The sequence below is a fragment of the Ranitomeya imitator genome, chromosome 4 (genome assembly GCF_032444005.1).
Source record: "Ranitomeya imitator isolate aRanImi1 chromosome 4, aRanImi1.pri, whole genome shotgun sequence".
Classification (NCBI taxonomy): domain Eukaryota; kingdom Metazoa; phylum Chordata; class Amphibia; order Anura; family Dendrobatidae; genus Ranitomeya; species Ranitomeya imitator.
In genome coordinates this window covers 373,735,292-373,753,808 of record NC_091285.1, presented here as the reverse complement: position 1 = coordinate 373,753,808, position 18,517 = coordinate 373,735,292, and the positions used below count along the sequence as shown (strand labels likewise).

At 39.7% G+C, this 18,517-nt stretch overlaps 1 protein-coding gene across 1 annotated transcript in view; it reads left to right on the top strand.

The window, feature by feature from the left end:
• The window catches only part of SEMA3A (semaphorin 3A), a 372,399-nt gene that overhangs the window by 204,621 nt on the left and 149,261 nt on the right, over window positions 1-18,517 (top strand). The window contains exon 4 of the mRNA XM_069765162.1: window positions 4,007-4,126. Within this exon, the coding sequence (XP_069621263.1) occupies window positions 4,007-4,126 (120 nt within the window). The remainder of the gene's footprint in view (window positions 1-4,006; window positions 4,127-18,517) is intronic.

Here is an 18,517-nt window from a genome sequence, read left to right as displayed (position 1 = left end):
ATTACGGCTTATACTTAAATGTGAGTTATCCACCATAGAACCTGCTTTCTCTGACGAAGCCACTGCGGTGGCGATACGCGTGGGGCTCTCCTCACACACCCTATTCTGTCCCAATGCCGGTCACATTTGGGCATGGACATCTGCATGGCTTTTTGTAGCCAGACTATCTCTGGGCTCCAGCTTGCTTTCTCCTCGTTTCAGCTGAGTATTCAGGGCATGACATTGCCCCCACCGTTTACATAGGTTTTCACTTTTGCCATCTGTTTGGCACCTTACTTAAGGGCCATTGAGTGGGCTCAATATGGGGACTTCCTAGTATGGCTTATCATGCTCCAGTCTCTTGATGGACCCACAGGGAGCTTAGGGATTTAGCGCTAACGATTTAGCATTTTCTATTTGTGCGCTTTTAGAATACTATATATGATTCCCTTCTAGCTATGGTATACCATTTTACTTACATGTGGTGATATATGTCTATGCTGACCCAGTGTACTATGCTCTATACTGTTTTCATATAAATTCTGTGCAGATATATTATGTCTGAATAGGGGTGTTTTGTACACATTTGTTACATTTTAATTGTTTTTATATGTCTTGCTGTGGTGTTTAATAAACATTTTGTTGCTTTTTCATATCCTGTGGTTGTGTGGGCCTGTTTGTAGTCCAATCTGTTCTATTCTTTTTTGGTTATATATACTATTGGACTAAGCACTGCACCCTATAACCCCCCCACTTTTATATACAGCTTGAGTGCACCCTTTCCATCTGCATATGAAACTCCGCATATGTTGTGCATGTTAATAATGTGGCTATATTCATAAAAACAATCACCGAGCTAAAAGGCATTATATTAAAGCAAAGAAGGACACAAACAAGTATAAAGAAATCTATAATGTATTCATTTTCACAATTAAAATCCATTATCTTCATTTATTGGATATCTCTGCGTTTTGTCATGATATTTGGTAGATAATGGACAATAGAAATCATAAGATGTTTTAACCATATTTGTTGATGCTTAATGCTCAAGTAAAGAAATGTTCTTTGTGTCTGTTTGTTCTTTATTTTCCCTGTATTGGTGCCATATTTTAGATATACTCTGCTCTTTGTTTCCACTGAATTGCTGAAGATGTGAGAATCTTGACGTTTGAAGGACTCTTCCTATGAGGCAATGTCTTTTTAGGCCCAGCGCCAACAATAAGGAGAGAGGTGTACTGTGGTTATGAAACATATACATACACATAACACCTTTGGAACTGTTCTTTCTCAGGGTCGGTTGTTTGCACACAGCTGTGAAAAGCAGTCGGATTAACAAAATAGTAGACCTGTGCTTCTTTCTAAGTGCAACAGACTTTAGCACAGCAAAGCAAAATCTGGGCTGTGGGTCATAATTACATCATGAATCATATAGCGCAGGGTAAAGCAGATGTGATAATTTGATACAAATGCATAATAAAGGTTTTTCATTGCTGTTTAACTGGAATATACCACTGGTAGATGGTAAAAAATGTATAAATTCCGTTAAATATGGGGATTTGGTAGAAATTAACCATTTGGTGCAAAGATCAATACACTTTTTGTTTTGTTTAATGTTGTCAAGATGAAATCACACGTATCTACACATCCAGGTTGTGAAGGACTTCCCAACGTCATTGGGAATTTTGCAAGTACAGCAACGCTCAATCGCCACCAGGTGTTCAGCAAATCTGACAGTTGACGGGCTCTCATTGCAGTTTAACCCTCTAGTATGGCACTCCTTCCCTTATGAGTTTTGCACTGTGCCTCCAAAGTAGTTCTCAATTATATGTAGGGTATCCAAACTATCAGTAAAAATTGCACGGCAAACTGAGGTTCATTTTTTTCCTATTGAAAATTGTGGCTAAAACAACATTTTAGCGGTAATAATGTAATTACTCTTTCTTCACCACCCAATGGTATAAATTTCTGTGAGGCACATGTGATGTTAACTTGCTCACTGCGACTCAAGATGAATTTATTGAGAGATGTAGTTTGTAAAATTGCATCACTTATGGTGGGTTTCTGCTATTCTTGGTGCACTTCTGCTGTTATGGCAGCAAACCATTCTAGCAAAATCTGAACTCCAAAATGGTGCTTCTCCCCTTTTGAGATTTTCACGGTGCCTTAAAAATTATTTTGACCACATTTGGGGTATCTTTGTATTCATGAGAAATTGCAGAACAAATTGTATTGTCCACCTTGTTCCTGTTATGCTTATAAAAATTAAAAATTTGGGGCAAAAACATGTTTGAGGAATTTTTTTTTTAATTTTCACAGTTCATCTTTATAAACTTCTGTGAAGCACCTGTGTGTTCGAAGTCCTCACCACACATCTAGATACTTTCCTTGAGGGGTCTTGTTTCCAAAATGGTGTCACTTGTGGAGGATTTTGACTTTTTAGGTACATCGGGGGTTCTCCAAACCCGACATATCATCCGCTAAAGATTCCAACTAATTTTTGGTTCAAAAAGTCAAATTACCCTCCTTTCCTTCCAACTCTACCGTGTGCCCAAACAATAGTTTTCCCCAACATATGGGGTTTTGGCATGCTCAGGAGAGATTGCACAACAAATTGTATGGTGCAATTTCCCTCGTACCCTTATGGAGCAAAAATTGGGGAATTTGGGAAAATAATGATTTTTTTTTTATTCACAACTCAACGTTATAATCTTCTATGAAGCACCTGGGGGTTCAAGGTGCTCACCACATATCTAGATACATTTTTTGAGGGGGTCTAGTTTCCAAAATTGTCACTGGTGGGGGGTTTCCACTGTTTGGGCTCATGGTATGGCCCTTTATGTGCCTAATCAGTAGTTTCCCCCCACATATTGGGTTTCAGCGTACTGAGGAGAAACTGCTCAACAAATTTTGGGTACATTTTCTTCTGTTATCCTTGTGAAAATAAAAAAAACTTTGGTCTAAAATAACATTTGGTTAAAAAAAGTTAAACATTTGGACTGTTCATGAAGATGAAAACAGTCTTGTGGGGGTCAAGGGCTAAATGGACTATATCTATATTAGGAATTCACCATGGACTATGATACATTAGCAGAAGAGTAGAAGAAATCTCAAAAATCAGGGCTTTTTAGGGACCTGGTTTGAACAGTCATTCTGTGCTGACAAAGTACAGATGCTGAGTGCTATATGGCGAGGCCAATCATTGAAAAACTCCTTCCCACCTGCTTGTTTTTCCTCTGTCTCCTCCCTTCTCTGGCTCTATGAAGTCAAAGCTGCCAATCAAAGAATGGGTGGGAGATGGAGGGAAAACAAGCATTATTTTTATTGACGTATTGAACATTTTAAAGTAGACACCACATCATTACTTAAGGCTTAAAAATTTTTGATAAAATTATGTATATTTTTTTAATTATCAATATAAATGGTGCTGGATTTTAATGCTGATTTTTCACACAGAAAATCTGCACCAAATCTGAATTTACCCTTAGAACAACATAGCTTGTATGATTGTCAGTGCATTTGATTGAGTTACATTCTAGTGCTTCAGTTTGTGTCCACACTCCAAAAACTAGGATACAGAAGAACCTTGGTAAACCTTGGAACACAAAAGAGTTTGTACATTTTTCTTTAGTTTAATGTTGCTTTCTTGTTTTATGTAATGGTAATTGGTAGATACATAGATGTAAATTAATGTGGAGATATACATAATACATATTCGCATACATACATTCATGCAAAATGTCCGATTGCTGTCTGATTTTGGACTGGACAGCACCCAGGCCTATAGAGTGTTACAGATTCATTCATACATGCATGAAAATAATGGATCTGTGAAAGTCAGAGCATGGCCTATTCTGATTCGATGTTGAGAATAAAAATAGGACATGCTCAAATGTTTAATTATTAGTATTATTATTACTATTATTATTATTATTACTTATACTATTATTTTTACAATTGTTTTGTTATATATTATTAAGTCCATAAGAAAACACTAAAAGCTAACATTATCTTCTATTTATTTCCACAGAGAGAATGTGCAAATTTCATTAAAGTTCTTAAATCTTATAACCACACTCACTTGTATGCCTGTGGAACTGGAGCCTTTCACCCTGTCTGTACCTATATTGATATTGGCCACTATCCTGAGGTAATATTCTAAAGTTTATTTTTACAATATGTCAAGCTGATGTTACTGAACGTGGTAGACCATTAGCTAAGTGTGTCATCGCTGTTTCTGTGTCCACTCTTGGTTCCAGCTGCCATCATCTTATTCAAGCATAAGGAATGATGTATGAACTGATATAAATACATAAACCGAGCCACTCCTGTACAAGTATACATTTTATACATTCATAGCATATTTATGGAAACCATGAAAGCCATTATTCAGTCATGTGGCATTAAACATTATGGTATTTCACCAAGAATGTGAAATGTCCATGATTTACTTTATTTATTCTTTTCAAAATACTTTTATTGTCTCTTTTTTGGGGTCTGATTTACTGAAATGTGATGTTGATTCAATATGAATTAAAAAATGTGTATATATATATTTATATATAAAACTATTTAATTGCATGGGTGGTTTTCAGGAGGCCTGGTGCCTCCCTCTTGTCATCACGTTACTTATCCATGAGCACACACCAGTTTTGAAAATCTTTGACTACATTCAGTAAAGTCCATACATGTTGCAATTAATCCTGTAGAAAAAAAGGTCAACTGGCAATTATTCAGAGCTGGATTAAGAGCAGAAAGCAGCCCTGGCATAAAATAAACCATACCAACTGACTGTGGAGAACATGGAACACATTACTACTTCAGCCTAACTTTCCACAAAGGGTTTGATCATTCTCTCATCAGCTTGTAATTCTGTCTGTCCATTGGCAGGAGCTCAAACTTTAAGTAGGAGAGGGAACTGCACAATGTATAGTCTGGTTGTGACTCCATGCTTCTATATTTTATTAAAAGCAGGAATGAGATATGGCCTGAGACTCTGAAGCCTATTTAACAACTGTTTGGCAGCTCAGCCCAGATGAGATAAAAGACTCTAAAGCACAGTACCTCTGGTAAATACATGTACTGGGTGTATTGGCCAAGAAAGGATGTAAAGAAGGTAGAGTTACAAGAGAATGATGTGGAGAGAGTGATTCTGAACATTGAAATGTGCGGTTTCATTATTTTTGCATTGAGATCTTTTTATAATGTAAATATAAACTATGGCGTAAAATATATCCAAATTCTAGAAAGAAAGGAGAGAGGCAATTTGCGAGAATACCCTGCCCTAATATCCTGCGTCATAATGAAGTTCAAAACAAGTAAATCACGTTCAAGTGGCAAATATCTTTGTGTCATCGCCGTTTCTGTGTCCACTCTTGGTTCCAGCTGCCATCATCTTATTCAAGCATAAGAAATGATGTATGAACTGATATAAATACATAAACTGAGCCACTTCTGTACAAGTATACATTTTATACAGTCATCATAGCATATTTATGGAAACCATGAGAGCCATTATTCAGTCATGTGGCATTAAACATTATGGAATTTCACCAAGAATGTGAAATGTCCATGATTTAGTTAATTTAGTGTGATTCAGTTTACAGTGATTAAATTGGATCTGTAAATCAGATAATCTAATAGATTGTGAATAGTAAAAGGCTGATATTTCTGTATTTTATGAACACATCACATATTGTGCATGCTGCCTTAAAATTAGATCACTTGGTTCTTCAGAAGTTCTTCAAGTGCTCATACGAAACAATGAGACCTGTTTGTAGCTGCCACTAGTAAGGAGGAACGCAAGAGCTGATAAAATAGTTGATTAAAAAAATCTCATCTAAAGGAATTTAAGATGAACAATAATAAGGCTATGTTCCCACAATGAGCTTTTTGTGACTTTTTGATGTTTCAGAATTTTGGCACCATTTTTGCTTCTGTTAAGTAAAATATGTTACCTTTTTTTGAAAATACACAGCATCAGAAACTTATCGTGGGAACGTAGCCTAATGATCTTAAATGACAACATTTTTGGTTTTTGTATTCAAAGCTGTAAATCTAGAGATTTAAAGAGGGGTAAACAGGGAAGGTTTCTTTGTCTATATAGCATGGCGAAATCTTGTGCTTTAAATGGGTGGCACAGGGTTAAAAGTGTTTTTCTCTTCTGAAACCATGTCATACCTATCAACAAGTTGGTTCTACTAATATTTTCCTGATTAAGGCCATGAGCAAACATTAAGTATTTGCGCGTTTTTTACCTCAGTATATGTAAGCCAAAACCAGTAGTGAAACAATCAGAGGGAAAGTATAATAGAAACATCAACAGTTGTTACCCACTCCTGGTTTTTGGTTTACAAATACTGAGGTAAAAAACTCACCAAATACTCAAAGTGTGCACATGGATTAAGGATATGTGCACACGTTAAGTATTTGGTGCAGACATTTCTGCACCATTTCTGTATCTCTTGGCAGGAAAAAATTCAGCGGTAAAAATGCATGTTTTTGCTGCATTTTTTACTTGTGTTTTTAGTGTGAATTTTTCTGCAATCAGCAGTAAAAATACTGAAAGAATTCACATGCTGTAGATTTAGTTCTGCACCAAATCTGCGAGTCACAAATAAGCAACGTGTGCAGGACACTTTAGGGTTCTCATTCACTTTGCTGGCATCACAAAACTCTTCAGGCTTTGTGACAAATCTGTACTGACTGAGAGCAGGAAAAATTCAACAAGTGCACACAGGCAAAAAGATCTATAATCTATATCACAAAATGTATTCGGGTGTCGATGCTCTTAAGGGCTGCAGAAATGCTACTTATTGATAAGCAGATCAATCCGATGGGAAACCAATTTAAGCTGAATTTCCTAATATTTGCAGATCTTGACAATTGGAAGAAATTGTGATATATTTTGCATATATTGCAAAAAAATAAAAATAAAATGCCAAGCACCATTTTATACATTGTAGACTCCTGATGTCATGTGTGGGCTTCCCCATAATGCATTACAGCAACCCATCACATGGTCTAGTGCAACCAATCAGGGCGGACTATCATAGAGATTATAAAACATCAAAACAGGGGAAGCAGTGTCCATTTTACAGATCAGGATAGAAAGGCCTAAATCTGATTTTAGCATTAGAAAGCAATGAAATGGGAGTGGGAGTGTCAGTCTGTGAATAATAATGCAAGTCATGTTGAAGTGCTGTACCTGCAGTGTCAGTGTGACTGTGACTTAATTGATATGTGATACACAGTCAGAAAACACGTTCTTTTTTTAAGATAAAAGAAAAAATGAACACAAACCAGAAAAGGAAATGTAAAAGTCTACATCACAAAGAGTGTATGTTGTAAAAAATATATATATTTTTTTCTTAGTCATTGTTATAGTAGTTGTCAACAGTAGTAGTTGTAATATTGCCAGGTACATGCCAGCTGAATACAGCAACCTTTTGCAGGTTTTGTCTCTTAGGCCGGGGTCACACTTGCGAGTTAAATGCGAGAAACTCACGCAAGTCTCTCGCATCAATACCCGGCATTGCCGCCGGCACTCAGGACATGTATTTTCTATGCAGCCGCACGCTCGGGTCCCGAAAACCGGTGACAATGCTGGGTATTGATGCAAGAGACTCGTGCAAGTTTCTCACATTGAACTCAAAAGTGTGATGCCAGCCTTAGGAGAAGAAACTACCTAACTTTTCTCGTCTCGTCATTTTCCCATTTTCCCTTAGCCAGATATTTTGAGGTCACTTGAATATTACTAAGGGCTGCTTCAGACATCATTCTTTTCACATACTAGAAAAACATGATGAATTTGATCAATATTTTGGATCAGAGTTTCATCAACATTTCATCAATGTTATCAGAGCTTAGCCAAGTGGCATCAGTTTTACCCGAATGAGCCAACAAAAACCAAATGATCCCAGCTTCTTCTCTCAACTAGTCTATGAAAAACAGTGAGCACATGGATGGCATACACGTGCTGTTCAAAAGAATTTTTCACTGACCCACAGTAATTTGACACTTGGATCAATATTGTAATATCTCTGTGATTTTGTGTGGACCACTCTATCAGACAAAATAATCAGACATGCGAACAGCCCCAGTACCATAGGTACGAGTTCAGTTCCTAAAAAGCAGACATCTGAATGAGTACTTAGGCTGTGTTTGTGATAAGGGGTTCAATACAATCCTAGGAGACCTTCAAGCGTTGCATGCGTCATTTAAAGGCAATTAGAGGCTTTGCAGCTCTTCAACTAATTTGCCACAAATCAAATTTTAGGGAAAAATTTGTCAAAGCTGATGAATTCAATTGCTGAAAGGTTAACTCCTCTCTACCACTAATACTTATGAACACTAGCATAAACAATAGTAAAACATTACTATAGATTCTTTATTACTTTGCACTGCTGAAACTAGCTAAATTAAATGTCATTGGTTGCTTAATGTCCTAGGAATCTAAATAATTCCAAAATCTCAGTGTATGAAGTACACAGCTTTGCCAAAAAAAAGTACAATATTCATTGAATCTTTCTGTTGCATTCTTCATATTTTTGTTAAAGTTGGCATACATTATTTTCAAGTCTCCGAAGATATCTATGAACACATGCCATTCTGTGACCAAATGACAACATACTATTGTGATAAACTGGTTAGAGGTTCACATGACTTCTACATCTTTCCTATATCTGCTAAATCGCACATAAGCCATAAAGTAAAACTTCTCCTCTTAGAGAATATCTCCATGGAATGTAGACTTTTGTGCTTTACCTGTCCCCTCAGGCCTCTAATCCATAGTAATAACCAACAGGAAATTCTTTCTCCAACGTACAGTTTTTTTTTTTTTTGACAGTGTTAGGAGAGGGTCAGAATGTATGGCGGTAGGGTATACAGGTTAATTGTTCTTATTTTTGAGCACATGAATTATGTTTACTTTTTATTTTAATGATTAATTAGAAAGCTGTCGAAAAAATAAACACATTTATGCTGCAGAGTGGGGTTTTAAGAAGGGGATGCAGTAAACTTCTGACTTCAATTATTCTCAGTGGCATGCAACCTTATGTTTATTGCAAAACATAAAAACATGATGGAATCTTTATAATAGTTTTGCCCTTTTTGTTACCTATTGGTAATAAATGAAGTTACATTGGTAATAAATGGATTTTACTTCTCTATCTTTTAATTATTTTCTACTAGGTGACAGTATTATCATTATTTTTATTTATAATTATTATCATTAAGTTAAACTATTTCATATTGCTCAACAAGATATATTATAAATAGTGTTGAGCGATACCTTCCGATATTTGAAAGTATCGGTATCGGATGGGATCGGCCGATATCCAAAAAATATCGAATATCGCCGATACTGATACCCGATACCAATGCAAGTCAATGGGACACATATATCGGAAGTGATCCTGGATGGTTCCCAGGGTCTGAAGGAGAGGAAACTCTCCTTCAGGCCCTGGGATCCATATTCATGTAAAAAATAAAGAATAAAAATAAAAAAATATGTATATATTCACCCCTCCGAAGGACCCTGGCTCTCACCGCTGCAAGCGTCTGCCTCCGTTCCTAAGAATGCAGTGAGTGAAGGACCTTCAATGACGTCGCGGTCAGGTGACCAGTCACCTGACCGCTCATGTGACCGCGACGTCATCAAAGGTCCTTCACACTCTGCATTCTTAGGAACGGAGGCAGACGCTTGCAGCGGTGACAGCCAGGGTTCGTCAGAGGGTGAGTATATCCATATTTTTTATTTTTATTCTCTATTTTTAACATGAATATGGATCCCAGGGCCTGAAGGAGAGTTTCCTCTCCTCCAGACCTTGGGAACCATACGCACCGCACACGCCGAAGATGACTGGGAACACTTCTGATTTCCAATATCACAAAAATATCGGAACTCGGTATCGCAATTCCGATACAGCAAATATCGGCCGATACCCAATGCTCAACACTAATTATAAAACGTTTCCTCTTTTGTACATTTAACCCCTTTACCCCCAAGGGTGGTTTGCACGTTAATGACCGGGCCAATTTTTACAATTCTGACCACTGTCCCTTTATGAGGTTATAACTCTGGAACGCTTCAATGGATCCTGGTGATTCTGACATTGTTTTCTCGTGACATATTGTACTTCATGACAATGGTAAAAATTATTTGATAGTACCTGCGTTTATTTGTGAAAAAAACGGAAATTTGGCGAAAATTATGAAAATTTCGCAATTTTCCAACTTTGAATTTTTATGCAATTAAATCACAGAGATATGTCACACAAAATACTTAATAAATAACATTTCCCACATGTCTACTTTACATCAGCACAATTTTGGAAACAAAATTTTTTTTTGTTAGGGAGTTATAAGGGTTAAAAGTTGACCAGCAATTTCTCATTTCTACAACACCATTTTTTTTAGGGACCACATCTCATTTGAAGTCATTTTGAGGGGTCTATATGATAGAAAATACCCAAGTGTGACACCATTCTAAAAACTACACCCCTCAAGGTGCTCAAAACCATATTCAAGAAGTTTATTAACCCTTCTGGTGCTTCACAGGAATTTTTTGAATGTTTAAATAAAAATGAACATTTAACTTTTTTTCACAAAAAATTTAATTCAGCTCCAATTTGTTTTATTTTCCCAAGGGTAAGAGTAGAAATTGGACCCCAAAAGTTGTTGTACAATTTGTCCTGAGTACGCTGATAGCCCATATGTGGGGGTAAACCACTGTTTGGGCGGATGGGAGAGCTCGGAAGGGAAGGAGCGCCGTTTGACTTTTCAATGCAAAATTGACAGGAATTGAGATGGGACCTCATGTTGCGTTTGAAGAGCCACTGATGTGCCTAAACATTGAAACCCCCCACAAGTGACACCATTTTGGAAAGTAGACCCCCTAAGGAACTTACCTAGAGGTGTGGTGAGCACTTTGACCCACCAAGTGCTTCACAGAAGTTTATAATGTAGAACCGTAAAAATAAAAAATCATATTTTTTCACAAAAATTATCTTTTTGCCCCCAATTTTTTTATTTTCCCAAGGGTAAGAGAAGAAATTGGACCCCAAAAGTTGTTGTACAATTTGTCCTGAGTACGCTGATACCCCATAAGTGGAGGTAAACCACTGTTTGGGCGCATGACAGAGCTTGGAAGCGAAGGAGCGCCATTTGACTTTTCAATGCAAAATTGACTGGAATTGAGATGGGACGCCATGTTGCGTTTGGAGAGCCACTGATGTGCCTAAACATTGAAACCCCCCACAAGTGACACCATTTTGGAAAGTAGACCCCCTAAGGAACTTACCTAGAGGTGTGGTGAGCACTTTGACCCACCAAGTGCTTCACAGAAGTTTATAATGTAGAACCGTAAAAATAAAAAATCATATTTTTTCACAAAAATTATCTTTTTGCCCCCAATTTTTTATTTTCCCAAGGGTAAGAGAAGAAATTGGACCCCAAAAGTTGTTGTACAATTTGTCCTGAGTACGCTGATACCCCATATGTGGGGGTAAACCACTGTTTGGGTGGATGGGAGAGCTCGGAAGGGAAGGAGCGCCGTTTGACTTTTCAAAGCAAAATTGACAGGAATTGAGATGAGACGCCATGTTGCGTTTGAAGAGCCACTGATGTGCCTAAACATTGAAACCCCACACAAATGACACCATTTTGGAAAGTAGACCCCCTAAGGAACTTATCTAGAAGTGTGGTGAGCACTTTGACCCACCAAGTGCTTCACAGAAGTTTATAATGCAGAGCCGTAAAAATAAAACAAAATTTTTTTTCCCACAAAAATTATTTTTTTAGCCCCCAGTTTTGTATTTTCCTGAGGGTAACAGGAGAAATTGGACCACAAAATTTGTTGCCCAATTTGTCCTGAGTGCGATGATACACCATATGTGGGGGGAACCACTGTTTGGGCACATGGGAGGGCTCAGAAGGGAAGGAGTGCCATTTGAATGCAGACTTAGATGGAATGGTCTGCAGGTGTCACATTGCGTTTGCAGAGCCCCTAATGTACCTAAACAGTAGAAACCCCCCACAAGTGACACCATTTTGGAAAGTAGACCCCCTTAGGAACTTATCTAGATGTGTGCTGAGCGCTTTGACCCACCAAGGGCTTCACAGAAGTTTATAATGGAGAGCCGTAAAAATAAAACAAAAATTTTTTCCCACAAAAATTATTTTTTAGCCCCCAGTTTTGTATTTTCCCGAGGGTAACAGGAGAAATTCGACCCCACAATTTGTTGTCCAATTTGTCCTGAGTGCGCTGATACCCCATATGTGGGGGGGAACCACTGTTTGGGCGCATGGGAGGGCTCGGAAGGGAAGGAGCTCCATTTGGAATGAGGACTTAGATGGAATGGTCTGCAGGTGTCACATTGCATTTGCAGAGCCCCTAATGTACCTAAACAGTAGAAACCTCCCACAAGTGACACCATTTTGGAAACTAGACCCCCTAAGGAACTCATCTAGATGTGTTGTGATAGCTTTGAACCCCCAAGTGTTTCACTACAGTTTGTAACGCAGAGCCGTGAAAATTAAAAAAAAAAATCTTTCCCCCCAAAATTATTTTTTAGCCCCCAGTTTTGTATTTTCCCGCGGGTAAGAGGAGAAATTCGACCCCAAAAGTTGTTGTCCAATTTGTCCTGAGTACGCTGATACCCCGTATGTTGGGGGAAACCACCGTTTGAGCGCATGGCAGAGCTCGGAAGGGAAGAAGCGCCATTTGTAATGCAGACTTAGATGGAATGGTCTGCAGACGTCACATTGCGTTTGCAGAACCCCTAATGTACCTAAACAGTAGAAACCCCCCACAAGTGACCCCATATTGAAAACTAGACCCCCCAGGGAACTAATCTAGATGTGTTGTGAGAACTTTGAACCCCCAAGTGTTTCACTACAGTTTATAACGCAGAGCCGTGAAAATAAAAAAACCTTTTTTTTCCCACAAAAAATATGTTTTAGCCCCGAGTTTTGTATTTTCCCAAGGGTAACAGGAGAAATTGGACCCCAAAAGTTGTTGTCCTATTTGTCCTGAGTACGCTGATACCCCATATGTTGGGGTAAACCCCTGTTTGGGCACACAGGAGAGCTCGGAAGGGAAGAAGCACTGTTTTACTTTTTCAACGCAGAATTGGCTGGAATTGAGATCGGACGCCATGTCGCATTTGGAGAGCCCCTGATGTGCCTAAACAGTGGAACCCCCCAATTATAACTGAAACCCTAATCCAAACACATCCCTAACCCTAATCCCAACAGTAACCCTAACCACACCTCTAACCCTGACACACCCCTAACCCTAATCCCAACCCTATTCCCAACCGTAAATGTAATCTAAACCCTAACTGTAACTTTAGCCCCAACCCAAACTGTAGCCCTAGCCCTAACCCTAGCCCTAACCCTAATCCTAACCCTAGCCCTAACCCTAGCCCTAACCCTAACCCTAACCCTAGCCCTAACCCTAGCCCTAACCCTAGCCCTAACCCTAACCCTAACCCTAGCCCTAACCCTAACCCTAGCCCTAACCCTAACCCTAACCCTAGCCCTAACCCTAGCCCTAAATCTAACCCTAGCCCTAATGGGAAAATGGAAATAAATACATTTTTTAAATTTTTCCCTAGCTAAGGGGGTGATGAAGGGGGGTTTGATTTACTTTTATAGCGGGTTTTTTAGCGGATTTTTATGATTGGCAGCCGTCACACACTGAAAGACGCTTTTTATTGCAAAAAATATTTTTTGCGTTACCACATTTTGAGAGCTATAATTTTTCTATATTTTGGTCCACAGAGTCATGTGAGGTCTTGTTTTTTGCGGGACAAGTTGATGTTTTTATTGGTAACATTTTCGGGCACGTGACATTTTTTGATCGCTTTTTATTCCGATTTTTGTGAGGCAGAATGACCAAAAACCAGCTATTCATGAATTTCTTTTGGGGGAGGCGTTTATACCGTTCCGCGTTTGGTAAAATTGATGAAGCAGTTTTATTCTTCGGGTCAGTACGATTACAGCGATACCTCATTTATATCATTTTTTTATGTTTTGGCGCTTTTATACGATAAAAACTATTTTATAGAAAAAATAATTATTTTTGCATCACTTTATTCTCAGGACTATAACTTTTTTATTTTTTTGCTGATGATGCTGTATGGCAGCTCGTTTTTTGCGGGACAAGATGACGTTTTCAGCGGTACCATGGTTAGTTATATCTGTCTTTTTGATCGCGTGTTATTCCACTTTTTGTTCGGCGGTATGATAATAAAGCGTTGTTTTTTGCCTCGTTTTTTTTTTTTTTTTTCTTACGGTGTTTACTGAAGGGGTTAACTAGTGGGCCAGTTTTATAGGTCGGGCCGTTACGGACGCGGCGATACTAAATATGTGTACTTTTATTGTTTTTTTTTTTTTTATTTAGATAAAGAAATGTATTTATGGGAATAATATTTTTTTTTTTTTCATTATTTTGGAATATTTTTTTTTATTTTTTTTACACATTTGAAATTTTTTTTTTTTACTTTTTTACTTTGTCCCAGGGGGGGACATCACAGATCAGTGATCTGACAGTTTGCACAGCACTCTGTCAGATCACTGATCTGACATGCAGCGCTGCAGGCTTCACAGTGCCTGCTCTGAGCAGGCTCTGTGAAGCCACCTCCCTCCCTGCAGGACCCGGATCCACGGCCATCTTGGATCCGGGGCTGGAGGGAGCAGGGAGGGAGGTGAGACCCTCGCAGCAACGCGATCACATCGCGTTGCTGCGGGGGGCTCAGGGAAGCCCACAGGGAGCCCCCTCCCTGCGCGGTGCTTCCCTGTACCGCCGGCACATCGCGATCATCTTTGATCGCGGTGTGCCGGGGGTTAATGTGCCGGGGGCGGTCCGTGACCGCTCCTGGCACATAGTGCCGGATGTCAGCTGCGATAAACAGCTGACACCCGGCCGCGATCGGCGGCGCTCCCCCCGTGAGCGCTGCCGATCGCATATGACGTACTATTGCATCCTTGGGAAGTAAAGCCCACCCCACATGGACGCAATAGTACGTCTAATGGCAGAAAGGGGTTAAAAAAAATGGAAATTATATGTCTTTTCACATAAGTTAGCAGGACATATAGTATAATTTATAGGGTTGTAGCATTTGTGTGCTTCTCTTTCGGTCCTCCTATTTACCCTTTATTGCAATACTATTAATGAAACATCTGATACAGCTTACATTAGCCATTAGAATACAAATGCAAAGAGTAGCTGCTAGTGACGAGCGAGCGTGCTCACATAAGGTGTTATCGGAGCATTCTCGAGTCACCGTGGCTGAATGTCTCGCGGACATTGGACAGCTGCTACACATGCACAAATACACAGACGGACAAAATAAAAAGCTTGGACAACCTTACGGGCAGCCTTAAAGGGTTGTCCCACAAGCAAAGTACATTTTAATTAATAGATTTTAGAATAAAACATTGGAATAATATAATGTTATATAACAGCAGTAAAAGCATATAGCCCAATGGCTATATGTAAATATGTAATGATGCAAAAATCTTGAATAAATACAGATAATAAAGTGCGATTCACACAAAAGTGCCCCCAAAGTAAGACACCCCCACAGTGAATTTCTCCACAGTAAATGCCACACTCACGATGTGATTACCCTACTGTACCCCCCTCCCTCAATCCTCCGGCAATGAATGGGGACCACATTACAGTATGATACTCCATCTGTAGTTCCCACACAGTCCTCATACAGTAAAACAGACATAAAAAGTTCTTCATACAGTATAATGGGTCTCACATAGTCCTCCATGCAGTATGACAGGGCCACGCATTGTCTTCCCTGTAGTATAATGACACCCACATACGTGTTCCATATGGCATAATGATCCCACAAATGTTCTCTATAAAGTATAATAGCCTGATAAAAAGTTCTCCATAAAGTATAATGGTCCCTCATAGTACTCCATACAGTATAATGGCTCCACGCACTATAATGGAACCCACATGGGGCTCCATACAGTATAATGGCCCCACATAGTGCTCCATATAGTAAAATGGCCCTACACAGTGCTCCATATGGTATAATGATCCCACAAAAAGTGCTCCATACAGTATAATAGCCTGACAAAAAGGTTTCCTAAAGTATAATGGCCCCACATTGTACTCCATACAGTATAATGGCCCCACATAGTTTTCCATATAGTAAAATGGCCCCACATAGTGCTCCATACGGTATAATAATCCCACAAAAAGTGCTCCATACAGTATAATAGACTGACAAAAAGTGCTCCATAAAGTATAATGGCCACATATTTTACTCCATACAGTATAATGGCACCACACAGTATACTGGAACCCACATGGTCCTCCATACCGTATAATGGCCTGACATAGTGTTCCATATAGTAAAATGGACCCACATAGTGCTCCATACAGTATAATGTCCCCACATACTGCTCCATACAGTATAATGGCCTGGCATAGTTTCATACAGTATATTGGACCCCATATAGTGCACCATACAGTATAATGAGCTCACATAGCGCTCTATACAGTATAATGGCCCCTCACAGAGCTCCATACAGTATAAAAGGACCCACATAGTGCACCATACAGTATAATAGGCTCACATAGCGCTCCATACAGTATAATGGCCACACATTAAAAAATACACATTTCTGCCCATTCTCCTGCGGCTCCATTTTCTACAAGGTGTTTTCAGATCCTCTGTATATCTCTGTACAGTGGGTGCATTGTAATTACATCATCGCACATGCTGCGCTGAGGCTGAGACATCAGAGGCAGAGAGCGAATGTTGGGATATGAAGTGTAAGCTGACGCTCCACCCTCCATCATTGCTTTCAACTGTTCCAGAATCTCGGATGCCAATATAGTTGAAAGTGGGGGCCAAATATACTTTATGGACTCACCCTGCATTGTGGGTCAAATAAACTCACCCTGTGGGCCAGATTTAGCCTGCGGGCCAGAGTTTGACATATGTGATTTAACCTTATGGGGAACTTTAGGCAGCTCCAACCAACTTCTCCAGCAGAACAGTACCAATCCAATGTCATCTTGTATATGGAAGTATTCATGTCACAGGTGTGCTGGGGAAAATCAGTATTAGCACTGTAGACAATAACAGAAACAAACTGCAGCCGAGGCACAGGGGTTTTCCAAATTTCAAAAATCCCTTTAAAGGGGCATTCCAATCTCAAAGATCCTATCTCAATATGTAGTAGGTGTAATAATAACGTTATTATCAAATTCCTCCAATTAGAAATGTAGTATATTTTTTTATTTGCTATGTCTCTTTCCCCATGTGCAGCCATTGTAGGACCTTAGGTATCCATGGTTACATCCACTGATGAAGTGTCAGTTAGCAGGTTGCTAGTGGTCGGAACCATTGATACCTAAGGTTTTGCAATAACTGCACATGAGAAAAGAGACATAGATAAAATAAAAAACTATACTACATTTCTAATAGGGGATATTTGCTAGTATTAATCTTATTACACCTACTACATATTGGAATATGATCTTGGAGATGGGAATACCCCTTTAAGGGCTGACCTCATGTTATAATGTTTTATCTATTGAATAATACATGCATTTTCCAGATCTCAAAGGAAAATTGTGGTGCTGGATCTTCGTTGTGTTTTCCGGTGTAGAGATTTTTATTCAATTCTTGCGCTACGTTTTCTACTAGAGTGAAAAATGACTTACTATTTTGCTACTTCTTTTAAGTCACAATCTATACATTTATCATATATTTATTCACCTAGTTAGTAAATTTAGTTACGGTAATTTTCTATCCAATTTTTCACTGCCAATTTTTGTGCAAAAGAAAAAAAACTGTGCAAAAATGTACAACTTTTTATTGTGCCTTGATAAATTATCACATGCAGTGGATACGGAAAATATTCAGACCTCTTTAACCCCTTCCCGACCTGTGACACAGCGTATGCGTCATGAAAGTCGGTGCCAATCCGACCTGTGACGCATATGCTGTGTCACAGAAAGATCGCGTCCCTGCAGGCCGGGTGAAAGGGTTAACTCCCATTTCACCCGATCTGCAGGGACAGGGGGAGTGGTAGTTTAGCCCAGGGGGGGTGGCTTCACCCCCTCGTGGCTACGATCGCTCTGATTGGCTGTTGAAAGTGAAACTGCCAATCAGAGCGATTTGTAATATTTCACCTAAAAAAATGGTGAAATATTACAATCCAGCCATGGCCGATGCTGCAATATCATCGGCCATGGCTGGAAATACTAATGTGCACCCACCCCACCCCACCGATCGCCCCCCCAGCCCCCCGATCTGTGGCCCGCTCCCCTCCGTCCTGTGCTCCGCTCCCCCGTCCTCCTGCCCGCTCCCCCCGTGCTCCAATCACACCCCCCCGTGCTCCAATCAAACCCCCCCGCACTCCGATCCCCCCCCGTGCTCCGAACCACCCCCCCTGCACACCGATCCACCCCCCCTGCACACCGATCCACCCGCCCGCACACCGATCACTCTCCCCCATGCTCCGATCCCTCCCCCCCGTGCTCCGACGCCCCCCCGTG